Here is an 18093-nt window from a genome sequence, read left to right on the forward strand (position 1 = left end):
TATTAGTCTAGTTTATTAAGTATTACAGAACCCAGTAGACAGTAAAAAATAAAAGAGCATCAATATGAAAGAATAAAGACCAGTAAATAAGTTATTTAACAATACATAAAAATAATAACAAAGCAAAACAAAAACAAAATTGTAAGTAAAAGTAAATAAAAGTTTATTCTAAGTCATTATTCATGTATCACAATCCTTTAAAAAAAATTAAAAAATTACCATATAAACCAAATGATTTTGAATAATGTACCATATAGGGAGTGGGTTATTTCTTATTTAATTTATGTATTTTTGTTTTGTTTTTGTTTAAGTTTGTAATAATAATGGTTTTTGGGGTTATAGGTTTTTCATGATACCTCTACTGTGTGTGGAGAAGGGCAACTTTTACCTAAAGGGGAAATCTAAATGAAGATTACACATTAATTATTTACTTAAGACTAATTTACACTTAATATTAAAATCAAAACCTCACCCTCACTGTTGTTCTAAATGACATGTGTGGTATACAACATAAACATAGAGGTTTGATGAATATGCTGGCACCAGTACAAAATGATGACAGACAACTTTAGGCCGTACATTCAAATGAGAGTTGACATGCTGAGACAGTATCTGTAGGACGGAGCATCTGCAGCACAAACAACAAGCTGCCCGCAGGGAGTTTAACATGAATGTGAGACAAAATTACAGTTTGTGTTGTGGTCGCCATTTGATGTTTGCATGTCTCCACACTGTGCCTGGTTTTGTGTGTGTGTGTGTGTGTGTGTGTGTGTGTGAGTGTGTGTGTGTGTGTGTGTGTGTGTGTGTGTGTTTGTGTGTGTGTGAAGTTTGTCTTAAACCACTTTTAGGGACACAAACCAGATCTAACACCAGCTGCAATTGGGGACAAAGGCTGTATACCAAATTGGTAAAATTGAGTGATATAAGTAAAACTGTGTGTGTATCTGTGTGAATCTCTCTCTCTTTCTCTCTCTCTCTCTCTCTCTCTCTCTCTCTCTCTCTCTCTCTCTCTCTCTCTCTCTCTCTCTCTCTCTCTCTCTCTCTTTCTCTCTCTTTCTCTCTCTTTCTCTCTCTCTCTCTCTGTCGCGCGTGTGTGTGTTTGTGTGTGTCTGAAGTTTGTCTTAAACCACTTTTAGGGACACAAACCAGATCTAACACCAGTTGATTGGGGACAAAGGCTGTATCCCAAATTGGTAAAATTGAGTTTTGGGTCAGAGGTTAAGGTTAGGGTTAGATTTAAGTAAGTATTAGTTGAGGTTAGGATTAAAGTAAATTAATATTAGTCTATCTAAATACCCTAAAAGTGACATAAGTAAAACTGTGTGTGTATCTGTGTGAATCTCTCTCTCTCTCTCTCTCTCTCTCTCTCTCTCTCTCTCTCTCTCTCTCTCTCTCTCTGTGTGTGTGTGTGTGTGGTCCAGGCCAGGTATTTCTCATGTTGTGGGGACACAAATCAAGTCCCCTGACTGTAAATCATAAATTAGAAGTTGAAGACTTGATTTAAAGTTCAGGGTTATTTCAAGGTTAGGTAAAGATGAAGGTTAGGCATGCTGTGGTTATGGTTAGATTGCTTCAGAGCATTTTTGAGTAATGATTTGAATAATGCGGAACATGGCTGCAGTTCAGAAACCACTGCAAATGACGGGAAAACAAAAGATAACTTAATTGTCTTTCATGCTGTGCGACAAGATGTGTGTTTACCTGTGTTGGAGTCAGGTGATGAGACACAGAGTATAAATGAAGCAGGGACTCGCTGTGGGGAATCACACTCTTGTGCACGCGCAACACACATGTCCGCGTGCACACATAAAGGAGAGCAAACAGTTGGATTGTTTCTGTGGACAGACGGCAAAAATGACACGAGCGCGGGATGCTGCAGGACCGAGCTCATCCTCAATGACCCCGAGCTTTCTTCACTTTATCCTAACTATATCAGTGATGCTGCTGGTCCCGGTTCAGCCAGCAGCAGCTCATCCTCAATGCCTGGACTTCGAGCCACCTTTTAAACCTCTGTGGCATCTGGAGTTTTGTAAGCAGTACGAGACTTTTGGCTGCTGCGACCAGGAAACGGACAACCAGATAGCAGAGAGATACTGGGACATTATTGACCATTTGGACATAGCAGATTATGAGCTTTGTGCAGATATGTTGAAAGAAGTCATGTGTCAGGTAAATATATATTTTTCTTGCTGTGGTTGTTTTTGGATGCTGCTATGGATGGTTATAAAAGTTTGTGGCACAGCACAGTTATTTAACATAGCCCAGTGCACTGATAATTACTCTACACTATGCAGAAATATTGTCTAATATATTATATATATTTTAGTTTTATCTAATGGAAGAATGTTAAATTAACGTTTGTCTCACATTTGCAAACAGATTAAAGTTTAGTTATCAATTAACTTTGATTTAAAAAGGATTAAAACAAACTTTAAATAGCAGTTAGTTTTTTTTATTGAAACAGTTGAATATTAGTAAAGTAACCTTTCTTGTGGTCAGTATTTTAAACATGTTATGCTCTATTTGTCATTTAGACGTGAAGCCCTTTGAGCTGCATTTCTTGTATGAAAGGTGCTATACAAATAAAATTATCATTATTTTTATTCTAAATGATACTCTAATATAAAGTGTTTTATAATGACTAGATTCAGATTCAGATTCATTATTCTTTGTCCCAAAGGGGCACAGAAAAAAACAACACAGACCACACAACAGATTAAACTCAACAACACAATTAATTAGTTGCAGTTAAAAACATTAATTTTCTAAAAGCAAAACTAATAAATTCCGCAAGACTGCTAAACTCCACTCTCACTATCTTGTGGCCACCTTCACAATCTTTAACAGTGCAATCTTATCTCTGATGGGGAGATTTCCATACCAGCAAATTACAGAAAATGTCAAAACAAGACTATTCTTTATTCTAACATAACATTACAAAACATAAAAACATTTACAGTATTTGTACATATGCATATACACTCATACATATTTATGCTGCATCTAGACATGCAAACATATATATACACATACTACACATATACATGTGTATAAGTAATGACTCTTTACACAATATGACAAACATATTTACACAATATGACTACAGCCGTTTTAAAGCTTGTTTAATTGTGTGTTTTAGTTATTATTAGCTATAACTTCCTTGTGGAATTTCACACTCAACATGCCTAATATCTGAAAAGCTCCCATTACAGAAAACTGTTAGTATTCTTTCCGATAGATAGGCTAGATAATCACCAGGCGGGGAGTTCCGGTCCTCTGAAATGAGGCCAACGCGGAAGTAACTTAGAGCTGCATTCTCTCAAAAGGCCACCAGGGGGCGACCGTTTTGGTGTCAAAAGGACTTCCGTCTCAATACAAGTCAATGGAGAATTCACCAACTTCTCACTTGATTTCTAACCTCAGTAAACGTTTTCAAAATTGTTTATGGTCTCAATCGCTAGTTTAAAGCCTTCTTCAATGCCGTATGATGTTCATTTGTGAAATTTTGGCCTCCCTGATTTTATTATATTTGACAATAAAGCAGGGAATGCATTAGGGCGTGGCTACGTCGTGATTGACAGGTTGATTGCCCAATATCCTCGAGATCCAGCCCTCGCTTCCATAGCAACCTCCCCGCTCCGCCCATGGCCCCACCTCATGCCCATATAAGTAGAATCCGTGTTTTTATTTTTCCCAGCATGCACCTGAAATTTTCAAGATGGCGCTGCCTAGATTCGAAACTATTGGCTTCCGAGCAGCAGTCCACAAACCAATGGGTGACGTCACGGATTATCTATGATGATCACTAATTATTAACAGAAAAATAGCACTGGTTCTGATCAATACAATTTTTTCCAATAACTTACTAAGAGCAGGTGACAAACTTATTGGTCGTAGAAAAACGCGTAAATAACTTCATGACCAGTACTGCAATAGACTACCAGGTGTGTCTGAGCCTTGACAATAGATTTACTTTACATTCCTAAAACAGTAGCATGCATATGGGAGATCAGGAGGTGCTTCATTTGAAAACCAGTATGCCAGTGTCCTATAATGGGACACCATGCTTAATAATAATGCCAGAGTCCGATGACTACACATCCTGTTTGAGAGTGACCCTTTAATTTTCACCCTTACCCCTGCCCTGAAAGTCTCTTTGATCGTCACTACAGAGTCACTTGTTTGTCCCATCCAGGAGTGCTCTCCGTATGCTGCCCACCTCTTTGATGCCGAGGACCCGTACACACCTGTCCGAGAGCTACCCGGCCTTTGCTTTGGTTTCTGCTCTGAGTTTCATGGTAAATGTCGGCATGTGGTTAAATATTTAACTGCGAACCAGCGGCTGCAGGACACCTGTGAGCGAGACGTGTTCACATTCTGCCACATGGTCGACCTGTCCGACCAGGACTACTGCTACCCCAATGTGCTGAAGAGCCCCGACCTCACCGGCAACCTGGGGCAGGTGGTGGAGGACCCCAGAGGGTGTCTCCAGCTGTGCCTGACTGAAGTGGCCAACAATCTGAGGAACCCTGTGTTGATGCTGCACAGCAATGACGACACACACAGGATGTTCATCGCAGAGCAGGTGGGCTTCGTTTGGGTTTACCTGCACGATGGCAGCCGGCTGGAGCAGCCCTTCCTGGACCTGACCGGGGAGGTGCTCACCACACCTTGGCTAGGGGATGAGAGGGGCTTCCTGGGTATGGCCTTCCACCCAAAGTACCAAGACAACGGACGCTTCTTCATCTACTACTCCATCCAGGTCAACAGTGGGCCGGAGAATATCAGAGTCAGTGAGATGAAGGTGTCTGCCTACGACATGAATATGGCTGATCCTTACTCCGAGAGGTATGTAGGGAATTAGCTTTGATGATGTACAGCTCTGTCAAACACTATATAATGTCTATATTGACACAAACATGTCTGATCCGTTCTCCGAGAGGTACAGGAATTAGCTTTGATGATGTACATTTCTTTATATACTGTCTTTCAAACACTATATAATGACTATGTTGACATTCACGCTCGGGCAGTAATTGCACCAAAGCCTGTATTAACATGTACTGTACATATACAGTATATCACTTCAAGGTTGGCTGTAGGGGCCTGAGCACAATTACACATGTCTTCTTTCTTTCCTTTATGTGTTACAATCATGTTTTCACTTTACACATAAAATGACTCAAAGAAAAAAAATGTAAATCGCTCAAAAAACAACCAAAAAACATTGCAAAACAGAACCAAAATGTGACGTTACACCCAGCTGATTGGTTAACTTTATTGTTCCAGGGGGAAATTGGTTTGCAGTGTGAGCAAAAAAGATCACATCAACAGACAGTAAAAGTCAAGTCAATTTATTATAGAGCAAAATTAAAAACAAGAGTTGAGCCAGATGCGCTACAGACACTGACAATTACAGTCAACACACAGACAGTTATGAAGAGAAACATTAATTAAAGTGTAAATCAATAAAAAAAAGTATTACATTTATAGAAAACATATAAATAACAAAGTGGGGAAAAATATGACAGACACAACATAATAATCATGTTACTCCTTCCAAAGAAATGGTGCATAATCTACTGTAAAACCACAACTTGTCATTTTTATTCTTCAATTAGTGAACACATAAATAAACAGGATATAGCGGTTTCACCTCGTTTCCAGTCTCACTGTTGCTCACTGTACTTGTACGATTGTGTCAGTGTGGTTTGATTAGATTTAATCGACGCTGCCGCCAACATCAATAAACAATCCACCAATTATCAACGGATTTTAATTTAAATTTTGCTGACTGGTGCCATGAAAGTATGTGACATGACACTTTGTTCCAACTTCAAACCAGTGAGGAAAGCACAGAGAGAAAAAACATGCATACAATACAGAAATCTTTAACATGAAATTAAAACTGTGCCAAATATGACCGATAATATGTGTCCATAACTGGATTTAAGGTGTTTTAATTTGAAAGCAGAATCCAAAGAGAAGCTATAGTTACCTCCAACCTATTGTTGTGGCAGCAGAAATCTCAGAGGTGGTTATTTTTATTATTATCTAAACATAGGCAAAAAAAAGTATTTGCATACATAGCATGAAAAGTGGGCGAGCCGACCCCTTCATGCCCCAGGCCGGCTCACTCATCTAGGCTTTCTGTAAGACATAATTGCCGGATAAAGAATAAGTGACAAGCGCTAATGCGTCAGTGATGAATGGTTAGAGTGGAAGATGCCTTGTGGGTATGGAATCATGGAAAATGGATCTTATGTCTAAAAAAGCTAAATATCACGGATACTGTGTGGGATTACGCTGAATTACATCTTTTTTTTTATAATCAGGGTCATTATAGAGATTGAGGAACCTGCTGCAAACCACAACGGAGGCCAGCTGCTGTTTGGTCTGGATGGATATTTGTACATCTTCACTGGAGACGGTGGGAAAGCAGGAGATCCGTTTGGGAAGTACGGCAATTCACAAAACAAGTAAGGTGCTTCAGATTTGAGAGAAAGATGTTTAAGGTTCTTCATTATTAATTAATCTGCGGCGAGTATATTTCAGTTTGGTCTTTGAAACATCAACAATTGTGTTATTTTGTATGACCAAAAGTTAAAAACTCAAAAATGTATGATTTATATGAGAAAAAGAAGCAGTACGTCCTATTATCTGAGATGCTGGAACATATTTTCACAATTTTTGCTTGAAAAATAAGTCCAATTGTCAAAATAGTTGCAGATTATTGAATGAAGGCCTTTTAACCCTCCTGTTGTCCTCGAGTTAAGGAAGGAAGGGAGGGAGGAAGGTAGGTAGGAGGGAGGAAGGAAGGAAGGAAGGAAGGAAGGAAGGAGGAAGAAAGGGGAAGGGAAAGAGGAAAGAAGGAAGGAATAAAGGAAGGAAGGAAGGAAGGAGGGAGGGAGGGAGGGAGGGAGGAAGGAAGGAAGGAAGGAGGGAAGGAAGGAAAGAAGGAAGAAAGGGGGAATGAGGGAGAAAAGAAAGGAAGGAAGGAGGGAGGAAGGAAGGAGGAAGGAAGGAAAGAAGGAAGGAAGGAAGGAGGAAAGAAGAAAGGAAGGAGGAAAAAAGAAGGAGGTAAGGAGGGAGGAAAGAAGGAACAGTCAAAACAGACGGGGTCAGTTTGACCCGGGAGGACGACATGAAGGTCAAATGGTGCTAAATCCAGTGTTTCTGCTCCACAGGAGTGCTCTCTTGGGAAAAGTCCTCCGCATCGATGTGGAAGGAAGTGACTCCAGTGGGAGGCAGTACAGGATCCCGCCTGATAATCCATTCCTTGGGGCCCCAGACGCCCGACCAGAGGTGTTTGCATACGGCGTCAGGAACATGTGGCGATGTTCTGTGGATCGTGGAGACCCGGTCAGCCGCTACGGCAGAGGTCGGATATTCTGCGGTGATGTTGGTCAAAACCGCTATGAGGAGATTGACATCATCGTGAAGGGAGGAAACTATGGATGGAGAGCCAAAGAGGGATTTGAGTGCTATGATATGAAACTATGCCAAAACTCATCCTTGAGTGAGTATTTTAACCTTCGTATCGTCCTCCCGGGTCAAATTGACCCTGTCTGTTTTGACTGTTCCTTCTTTCCTCCCTCCCTCCTTTCCTTCCTTCCTCCTTCTTTCATTTCCTCCTTCCTTCCTTCCTCCTTTCCTTCCTCCTTCCTCCCTTCTTTCCTTCCTTCTTCCTCCTTTCCTTCTTGCCCCCTTCTTTCATTTCCTCCTTCCTTCCTCCCTTCCTCCTTTCCTTCCTTCTTCCTTCCGTCCTTCCTCCTTTACTTCCTTCTTCCTCCCTTCTTTCCTTCCTTCTTCATCCTTTCCTTCCTCCCTCCTTCTTTCATTTCCTCCTTCCTTCCTTCCTCCCTTCCTCCCTCCCTTCTTCGTACTTTCCTTCCTTCTTCCTCCTTCCTTTCTCCTTTCCTTCCTTCTTCCTTCCTCCCTCCCTCCTTCGTCCTTTCCTTCCTTCTTCCTCCCTTCCATCCTTCCTTCCGTCCTTCTTCCTCCCTCCTTTCCTTCCTTCTTCCTCCCTTCCATCCTTCCTTCTTCCTCCCTCCCTCCCTTCCTTCCTTGACTCGAGGACAACAGGAGGGTTAAAGCGCATGTTAAATTTCCCTGAAAATAAAACCAAAGAGCTGTTTTCTGTGTCTTTCCAATCACCACCTGTCTGTTCTGCTTCATTTTGCTGTTTTTAATCTGCTTAGTTAATTTCAGTGCTTCTCTCTCCTCCACGACAGATGACATCCTCCCTATATTTGCATACAGCCACCATGTTGGGAAGTCTGTGACAGGGGGATATGTGTACCGAGGATGTGAATCACCCAATCTGAACGGCTTGTACATTTTTGGCGACTTTATGAGTGGGTAAGACGATGCATCAATCTGAGCCAAGAACTTCACTGCAACTGTTGAAAATCTCTGTCAGCTTTTTTTTTTAGGAATGAAGGAAAAACAGACCTGCTTTCTCGGCTTATTTGCTCGGCTGTTGTGTATTTTTGAAATGATAAAAAAAACCTCTGTAATGTGAATGAATTCAAGTCCCCAAACAGGCTTGAATCACAATTTTATTTTTATCGTTTTTATTGATGCACTGATATTTTCATATGCTTTTTTGCTTCAGATTCAGGATGTATCCAGGCTCTTGTTCTCAAACTTGATGAACTTTGTTTGCTACATTTAGACTCTGTTTTTATGCATATACTCAAGCCATGACTTGAAAATGATGTAAGGCTTGAGCAAAGCTTGGTTAGTGTATTTGGTGAAGGGATAAAAAGGCATTGCATGTACTTGCATGCCTATCCACCCTAATGAATAGTTGTATCTGGTTTGTTTGAACGATTCCTGGAGTCTCCGCTAGTTGTGTGGCTCCTGGCCAAGCAATAGCCTGTTGCAAATTTAGCGTACAGACATGCTAATGGTATCAATCTTCTCATCTAACTCTCTGTAACTCTTGGTAAGAAAGCAAATGAATGTACTTCACAAAATTTGGACCTATTTTTTCAATATTTAAGGTGAAAGAGGTTCCTGCTTGGCAATAGCTATACATCTATACATTCATTCAGCCAAGAGTTTCCTCTGCTACTGAACATGTGTTGGGTTTACCCCTCCATAAGATCTTGGTTAATTGTCTTGTTTTAGCCTCTCTTAGTGCTGTTTCAGAGGCTTTTACTCGTCCTTACATTTTCACAATGCAATGAACCCATGTTGGTGCATGTTGCCGATTTATGGTGTAAAAAGCGATTCATCAATCTTTCAGGCGAATCATGGCTTTGGAGGAAGATAAAATAACAGGAAACTGGAAAGAGAGGAGTGTGTGTATGGGAGAAAAAAAAACGTGTTCTTTTCCTGGGCTCATCAATCATCACCACAAGTTTATCATCTCATTCGCTGAAGACGAAGCAGGTAAGGTTCAATCAGTCCAAGTGTTTAGCAATGTATTCCAACACGGTGCCAAAGAGGGTAATGTTTCTGTTGTTTTAGGTGAACTGTACTTTCTGGCTACCGCGTATCCAAGCACTGCGTCACCTTTTGGAACCGTTTTCAAATTCATGGACCCATCCAGGTGGAGTATCATTTACAACTAAACATAAATTAAGCAGGAACTTTGTTTTAAAGCTCTTATTTCCCCGTCATGGCATCTTTAACTGAACTGCCAGCATAGGGAGTAATTTAAGATTGGGCATGTTGAAATGGCCACTGTGTCAAGTATTGAAAACAGCTTATTTGTTAAAAAAAAAGTAATCTCTTATTTACATGAGTAATATTTTATTACCAAGGACTCCTACATGTTATATTAAATAAACGTGATCTTGTTTTCTGCCCCAGTGTGCACCTTATGAGCAGACATGAGGTTGGAAAAACATACCTGCTTGGAGCAATGGTTAAAAAACAAAATGCCCCCCCCAAAAGCACAGAATGAATTATATCACATTACAAAAACAAGTATCCCTCTTCCATTATACCAACAACATTACATTTAGCATCCTGTAGTCTTTCAAACCTGACAAGTCTCAGTCGCAGCCACAGCTTGCTGTTACACATTTTTAACATAACATAAGAAATGGTGCCAAATGGTGCATTGGAAAGGCTAGGTTAAAAAGATTTTTTCTATATTTTGTTTTTGTCACATATTGTCAATAAATCTCATGTGCCAAACCGCTGCACTGGATGGTTTTAAAGACTAATAAACAGCGTTCACGTTTTCAGTACAGAGCCTTATTAACTAAATATCACAACCTTTTGACTTTGCACTAATGAAATTCTTAATATGTTGTTGCTGTGGTATCTGCTGTGCAAAGAACTTATTTCCTGAGGCTAAAAATATAATTGATGTTCGTAGTTTTTGGAGTAGATTCTAAACAAACACATTGCGGTGAAGGAATATTTCACCCAGAGCAGTGGTGTGGCTCATTGATGTGTTTTTCATAGGCTTTGGACAGAGGTCTACGCCAGAGAAGAATAAGCTGTATCAGGCTTTGAATACACACACACTCACTCACACACACACACACACATACACAGACACAATATTTGTAAGAAGGATCAGTTCATTGTTCTGAACATGAGATTCAGTGACAATAAGGAAATAAAAATCTTCCTGTATCTTATTTCCAACATCAATAAGTTGTAAAAGCTTATTTTTTCCCCAAACACAGCTGGTGAAAAGTCTTAATGCCCAACTTGATGCAAAACTGATGTCAGACAGTTGGTGCGTGTCAATATAAACCTTTTATTGTTTTTCAGGAATTTATAAAATAATATTTGTTTTGTTCAGTGAAACCTCCGGGTGTTTGAAATTACACAACAAACGGCTGGCAAAGATCAAGCATGGTTAACCAGCAGATGATATAATGAGACTAGTTCCCGCAATGTTTGTCAGTTCTTGGCGTTGAAAGTAGGTTAACTGGTTTTGAGTATCAAACAATCAATGATTAAGATAAAATATATCATCATTAAACTGTATCATGCTCTTTCCTTGGAAATGTTTTTTTCTTTTATTAGCATAACATTATCTTACTCTTTTCATCTTCCTCTTTAACTCCTGCAGGAGAGCTCCTCCGGGGAAATGTAAGCAGAAGTTGCTCCCAGTTAAAGTGAGGGGGAAAAAGATTCCTTTTGTGCCAAAGGAATGTAAGTCACTCCACTTTACCTTTGCATTTTTATTACTGATACTTATATCTTTATTTATTATCATGGTGCACATACCAGACCTGATGAAAATAGTTTTGGAAGGGATATTTTCTTTGATTGGACTTGTCTGACAAAGTGGAGGCACCAAAATTGTACCTAAAATTGAAATATGTTCATGGTGTTTTCCAACCTTTAGAGGTCAAATCAATCAATCAATCACACAAAAAACACTTGGTTAGCGTTTGGGAACTTACAGTTGGAAATAGGAAGTAAAGGGCCGTCTCTTGCTAAGTCCACTAAGTTTTGTTACCTTACAGTACGTCATCTGGTTATAATCACTATGGCCACTAGATGAGAAGGAAAGGCTCATTCTGGCAAGCCAAAAAAATTGCCAACTTTTGTTTAATCTTTAATACTCTTGTCCTGAGGAGACCATTTTCCTCTCCATTTCATGTCCATATGCTGCCAAATTGTACTATTGAATTGAGATCATATATAAAAGCAGTCTTCCATTTCCACGTCAAACAAATTTAAAATAGAAGGAGACAAAGAGGGAAAACATTTCAAACATTTCTGCCTGTTTTCAGAGACAAACTTAATCTTATTTCAGCCTCATAAAATGCAACACACAGTAAGTAGCTTCAGAGTTGAATAAGTAAACATGTGAAAATGGATACTTACTGACATGTGTGCTGTTTCAGTGACTGTGCTGGACACAAATGAAAAACCTACGAGACCACCACCAAGAAAATTCAAACTTACCACCAAACCACCTGTGACGAGCAGCCAGGTCAAAACAACGACTGCAGCCAGCACAACCATGATGAGCACTGCTTTGAAACTGAAGTGGAAATCATTTGATAAGAAAGTGAGGAAGAAAAATAAATTAAAACCATTGAAGAAAAGCAAAGTTCTCCACGAGCAGACGGCCGACACTCAAATGATGGACAACACTTTGACACAGAAATCCAAGAAACGAAGAGGGGGAAAAGAAAGAAGAAGAAGAAAGAAGACAACCGTGATAAAGCCTGACAGCGACCAAGTAAACCTCAACTCCAATCACACGGGCACAGCTAGTTTAAAAGTTAACGCTTTAGAAACTCCCATGACCCTGAAAAACAACACGGACCTCACAAAGAAGAAGATTGATCGAAAATAGATCAAACATGAGAAGGACAGCATAACGGCTAAAGAACCTGCAAATGACAATAATGCTTTTTCACGAATAAAACCATTACAGCCTGGACGAAAAGCAGCAGAACAATGAGAAACCAACCTCAGGTAAAAAGCAACCCAGGAGACACTGACAAAGCACTTTGAAACATTTTTTTTTAAATTATGACTTTATGGTGCGAGGTGGTCGAGTGGTTAGTGTGCATGCCACATACGCAGCTGACCCCGGTCCCAGCTGGAGGTCCTTTGCTGCATGTCACACCACCTCTGTCTCCTGTTTCAAATCTGTGTACTGTTAAATAAAGGTGTCTGTGCCGAAAAAAAAAATATGACTTTATTATGAGCCATTAACATTTATTTTGTTTATTTTTGTCAGTCAAACAAAACTCACCAGAAGCTGGTTAGCTGGAAATAGCTTCATATCCACCATACACCATACTTCCCAAAACACTGAACTATTCCTTTAAGGTGAAAACACACAGCTGTTTCAGGCAATAATCCCTGTAATGACACAGTTTCCGGCACATTTTGTTTTTGACTGTCAAAAAATTATTGGTCCAAGTTATTCTCACTCTGGTTGTTTTTAAAGCAAATTAAATATGTTTGCAGACTGAAGCAAACTACACAATACATTACACTGAAGCACGTTGTTGTTAAATTACTCACATGTAGGCCTACTGTAAGTGTTCAAAATAAACATCACAAACTGTCTGTGCATGTGTGTCTTAAAAGCCCCTCTGTAATTTCCCTCCACATCACCACACCACTGATCATGACTAAAAAAACGTACCTGGTGACTCTTTGGAGGGGCCTGACCCTTAGGTTGGGAACCACTGGACTAAACTATCCAACTGTATATAAAGTAGTATAAACTAGCTAACTGTATATAAAGTAGAGTAAACTAGCTAACTGTATATAAAGTAGTATAACTAGCTAACAGTATATAAAGTAGAGTAAACTAGCTAACAGTATATAAAGTAGAGTAAACTAGCTAACAGTATATAAAGTAGAGTAAACTAGCTAACTGTATATAAAGTAGTTAACTGTATATAAAGTAGTATAAACTAGCTAACTGTATATAAAGTAGTGTAAACTAGCTAACTGTATATAAAGTAGAGTAAACTAGCTAACTGTATATAAAGTAGTATAACTAGCTAACAGTATATAAAGTAGAGTAAACTAGCTAACAGTATATAAAGTAGAGTAAACTAGCTAACTGTATATAAACTAGTTAACTGTATATAAAGTAGTATAAACTAGCTAACTGTATATAAAGTAGTGTAAACTAGCTAACTGTATATAAAGTAGTGTAAACTAGCTAACTGTATATAAAGTAGTGTAAACTAGCTAACTGTATATAAAGTAGTGTAAACTAGCTAACTGTATATAAAGCAGTGTAAATTAGCTAACTGTATATAAAGTAGTATAAATTAGCTAACTGTATATAAAGTAGTATAAACTAGCTAACTGTATATAAAGTAGTGTAAACTAGCTAACTGTATAAAGTAGTATAAACTAGCTAACTGTATATAAAGTAGTATAAACTAGCTAACTGTATATAAAGTAGTGTAAACTAGCTAACTGTATAAAGTAGTATAAATAGCTAACTGTGTATAAAGTAGTGTAAACTAGCTAACTGTATATAAAGTAGTGCAAACTAGCTCCACATCCAGCAGCTACAACAGTAACATGCTGCTCTAACACTGATGCTTCACTATTAATAATCTAATGATGTCACATATAATGATATATCAGTCAGAGGGACCAAACTTTACATTAACTACATTTTACTGCTAATTACTGTCCCAACAACATTTACGTGTTACAAGTTATAAAGATTTCACAGAGGCTTGTTTTAAAATGAAGGCATAAGAGTGTTTTCTGTTTCTTTATACTCCTCCTGTTTGACAACTTGAGCAGTGTTTTTCTCTGGAAACTTCAGAGGCCCTCTCATATTCAAAGGGTCCTAAGTCCTCAGACATCCAGACTGCTCTCCCTGGCAGAATCAGTACAAAAATGACACTGATTGAACTGAATAAGAAGCCTGAGAGTCAGTTTAAGTGAAGGTGGGCGTTGATTTGTAGGTCATTTTACCGTGTCTCGTCTATATGATGTCATGTATGTTGAGGTTCTTTAAATCACAGGATCCTCAAAATTACAGACCTACATGCAGTAATTATGCATCTGTGCTTCAACATCATCAGTTTGGATGACATAGTGACGCTCTGCTGCTTTGCTTCAGTGAAAAAGGCCTGACAGACATTTGTAAGAGGCTCCTTCCTGTTGTGCAACAGCTCCTATTATCGGCGTTTGTTATTACCTGTGGCTGTTACTCTTTGAAGTGTTTGGACCACGGCACTTTTCAACAGGACACTTTCCTGACGTGTGATGTGACACCCAACGTGATGGTTTCCCCCTCTTTTAAAGGGGATATTTGCAGGTTTTGGTGTTCTGTCATTTTAGAGGAATTCCTTCTAATAAAGTTGAGTTTGTTGAGTTTCCCAATGTGGAAATAAATGAACAAATTTGAATGTTAGGAACATTTAGGAAAAAATGTATGTTGCTTTTAAAGCTGCAGTTGATGAGTCTTATAAAAGTAACTTTTTGTTATATTTGCTAAGACTGTCACTATGTAAAGACAGCATTACATGAAACTAGTAATCTGTAAAAAAGTGTCTGACAGCTGTCGATCACTGCTCACACACACAGCCCCCTCCCCCTTCCTCCTCACAGGCCCCTCCACCTTCCTCCTCAGCTCAGTCAAGCTCATATCTCCGAGTTTCTAGGTAAGGTATAAGCATGTGAAAGTCACTGTAAAGCATTTTATATCTAGCTGTGTGGAGTGTAGTTCATACCGATCGTGTGCACATCCATGGTCACACGCCGTCGTCCACGTCAGCCTCCTCTGGGGGAGGGACTTTGGAGGCAGGGCAGGAGTGCAGCGGAGAGGGAGGGGGAGGGATTTGAAAGTTGTACTTCTTCAAATTTGATGCTAAGTCCTCTCTCTCATCAAAGTTACCAACTGCAGCTTTAACCACAAAATTCAACTTTTCACTATGTATCACATTACTGTATCATCTGAAACTGACCTATTTGACCAATCTTAAACATCACCTCTTTGTTGGATGCCCAAGCTCAAATCCGAGCATCCAGCTTCTTGTCTCCGTGGCAGAGGCATCAGCCCCTCTGCAGTGTCTTGAGGCAGCTCCATCATAGTTTAGACCTCAGTGAGCATTTCCTGTGAATCAACAACACGTTGCAGCAAAATCCTGTGCAATGCCGCATGACGTCCACATTCTGTTGTTTTATGTTTCTTTTGACTGTACTGGTTTTCTTTTTAAAAGCCTGAATATACGTATGTAGTCAGGTGGTTTAGAGACTCTAAATTTACTGAGGTGTGAACATTGCATCATCGTGCAGTACACACTACTACACACTTCTAGTTTGTATTTCATTTCATTAACTACATTATCAGTGTGGCTCCTGGGATGTTGGTCTGAAATGTCTCAGTGCTAATGAATGGATTATCGTATAATTTTGTACAGATGTTCATGAGTCCATTTAGACTTTGGTGATCTCCTAACTTCTCATCTAGCGCCACCATGATGGTTGATATTTCCGTTGTTTAGTGAAGTGAACTACTGGAGGGATTACCATGAAATTTTGTGCAGATATCTTTGGCTATCAGAGGGTGCAACCTGCTGAGTTTTTGTCCCAACACTTATTCATATTCTATTACTCATCAGGAGCAGATGGCAGCGATCGCCCTATCAGATATACTGTATCTATAAAAGATGGAGCCAGACTTTTGTTTTAGCATCAGACCGCTCTCAGCTACTCAACTTACTCTCAGTGAAGAGATGAGGACCAGTGTATGACCACAAAACTTGTCTGTTTGGGAGTAAAAACTGTGAATACATTCAGAAATTATGATTCAAACTGATACACATTTTGTAAGAAAGCCAAGATCCTCAAGTAGAAATATGAAAGCAATGTTCGAAGCTTGATAAGCGCAGTTTCAGGAGCGGGAACACACCAATTACACCCCTTCCGGCTCCTGTATAAACAGACCTAACAGCTTCCCCCTCGTTCACTCTCGCTTTCGAGTCCCCCCCCCCCCCCCCCGCCCTCTCTTCTGTTCTTCTCTCCTCTCTCACAGGTTCCTCGGGGTTCGTCACTGCCCGGGCGCAGTGACGAACCCCCCCACACCGCATCAAGAATCACTGTATCAAGAATCACTCCGCATCAAGAATACACAATTCATTCAAATTCTGTCAATAAATCTGTTAAAACATATCTCCTTGGTGATGTGTTCCTTGCTTGTGAATTATCATTTAAAAGTAAACAGATTGTCCTGCATTTGCTTGCTTACAATTGCTTTAGACTGCATTTTAAAAAAAGTAGAAAACACATACCTCACTGATTTATAAACATACAAAACTCAACAATCACCATTTTATTAAGATGATTTGTATTAAGTGAAACATTTCTCCCAGTCTACTCATGCGCAACGACCATTTCTTCTTCTTCTTCTGATGATTGCAAACAGGCTGCTGTCACTGCAGAAAATTGACCAAGAAATCCAACACTCAAATCTTTTACTGAAATGTCACACATTGAATTGCTAAGCTTGACAGTGCAGAATGATGTATGTGCAGAGTTTGATCTGTTCATCACTGACCTGCAGCTGGAACCAAAAAATGTCAAATACATGACTACAAGACATCTGGAAAATATACAGCCTCAGTTATCTCTTTTTAGTGATTTTACAGAAGTTTTTATCATTTATGCAACCCAGTCGGTGGCCCTTTTCTGTGGAACAAAATACTACTTATAGAACATTTTATTACATTGTTGAACTAATCATTTAAAATGTTTAAATCCAAATTGTTATGTGTGTTTGAGCCATTTTGTTTTAAAAGGTATAATTAGTCATTTTCATTCTTTATCGACACTCAATTGAAAATTGGGCTTGTCCTTTTATTCAAATTACAAACAAATGCCTTCAGAGCATAAGAGGGTCAGTGGGTTTATTTCAATGAGTGGAAGATTATACTAATACTAGAGGTTGCATATGCGCAGTAGTGTTTCTCTGTCCTGATTATGGCAGCGATTAATTATACATGTAAAGTATTATATTGCAAAGACTTAAGGTGCCTGTCTTGTGTGCGTTGGTAAAAAGTTTGGCACACGTGTGATAGACACTTTGATTGTGTGATGCTGTGTTTTATGGCACAGTGATCTCTTGGGCGTTGTGTGTTTTGAGGCTGTGCTTTGTGTTGGGTTGTGATAAACCTGTTTTCTTTGTTCTGTGGTTTTTACATTCTGATTCATAGTTTGCACTGTCTGACCCTGGAAAACTAAAAGTGAGCTTGTTGGCTGCTTCGACTTATTATGAAGTTTTTGTTTTGTTTGAGTTTAGGTTAGCTTTTTTTTTGATCATTTTGGGGGAAGACTATACGTGGCTGGCTCAGTAGCTTCCCCACCTTTGGTTTCTTTCACCTTTGGGCTCCATCCCTTTTTGTTTGTTTACTTTGCATTTTGAGTATTAAATAACGTTTTGTTATTTTGTGGTTATTCAGAGGTCTTGGCATCCTTTGATATGTTTTGGTCTCCAGCTGAGCCTTTATTAGTTTAGAGCAGAGGTGTCGGGTTAGGGTTAGGGTTACCTTATCTCAGTCTTCAGACAGTTGATTCATCATGTGCTCATGATTGGTTGGAACAAAAACCTGCGGGCACACAGCCTTTAATGGAATAGTTTGGACATGCCTGGTTTACAGAGAAAGTGTTGAT

General features: G+C 39.3%; 1 protein-coding gene across 1 annotated transcript; it reads left to right on the forward strand.

Moving 5' to 3' along the window:
* The first annotated feature begins 1854 nt into the window (after window positions 1-1854).
* hhipl2 (HHIP-like 2) lies at window positions 1855-12286 on the forward strand. Its single transcript, XM_053336257.1, has 9 exons — window positions 1855-2169; window positions 4196-4848; window positions 6336-6479; window positions 7188-7523; window positions 8212-8361; window positions 9254-9399; window positions 9478-9559; window positions 11045-11127; window positions 11829-12286. Exons 1-9 carry the CDS (start codon window positions 1855-1857, stop codon window positions 12284-12286), a joined length of 2367 nt encoding a protein of 788 aa, XP_053192232.1.
* The last annotated feature ends 5807 nt before the right edge of the window (window positions 12287-18093 follow it).

The sequence above is a fragment of the Scomber japonicus genome, chromosome 16, assembly GCF_027409825.1.
Source record: "Scomber japonicus isolate fScoJap1 chromosome 16, fScoJap1.pri, whole genome shotgun sequence".
Taxonomy (NCBI): Eukaryota; Metazoa; Chordata; class Actinopteri; order Scombriformes; family Scombridae; genus Scomber; species Scomber japonicus.

Coding starts and splice junctions, on each gene's coding strand:
- hhipl2 (XM_053336257.1), top strand. CDS start 1,855: ATGACACGAGCGCGGGATGCTGCAGGACCGAGCTCATCCTCAATGACC. Junction 8,362..9,253: donor TTTGGCGACTTTATGAGTGG/GTAAGACGATGC, acceptor TCAATCTTTCAG/GCGAATCATGGCTTTGGAGG. Junction 11,128..11,828: donor TCCTTTTGTGCCAAAGGAAT/GTAAGTCACTCC, acceptor GTGCTGTTTCAG/TGACTGTGCTGGACACAAAT.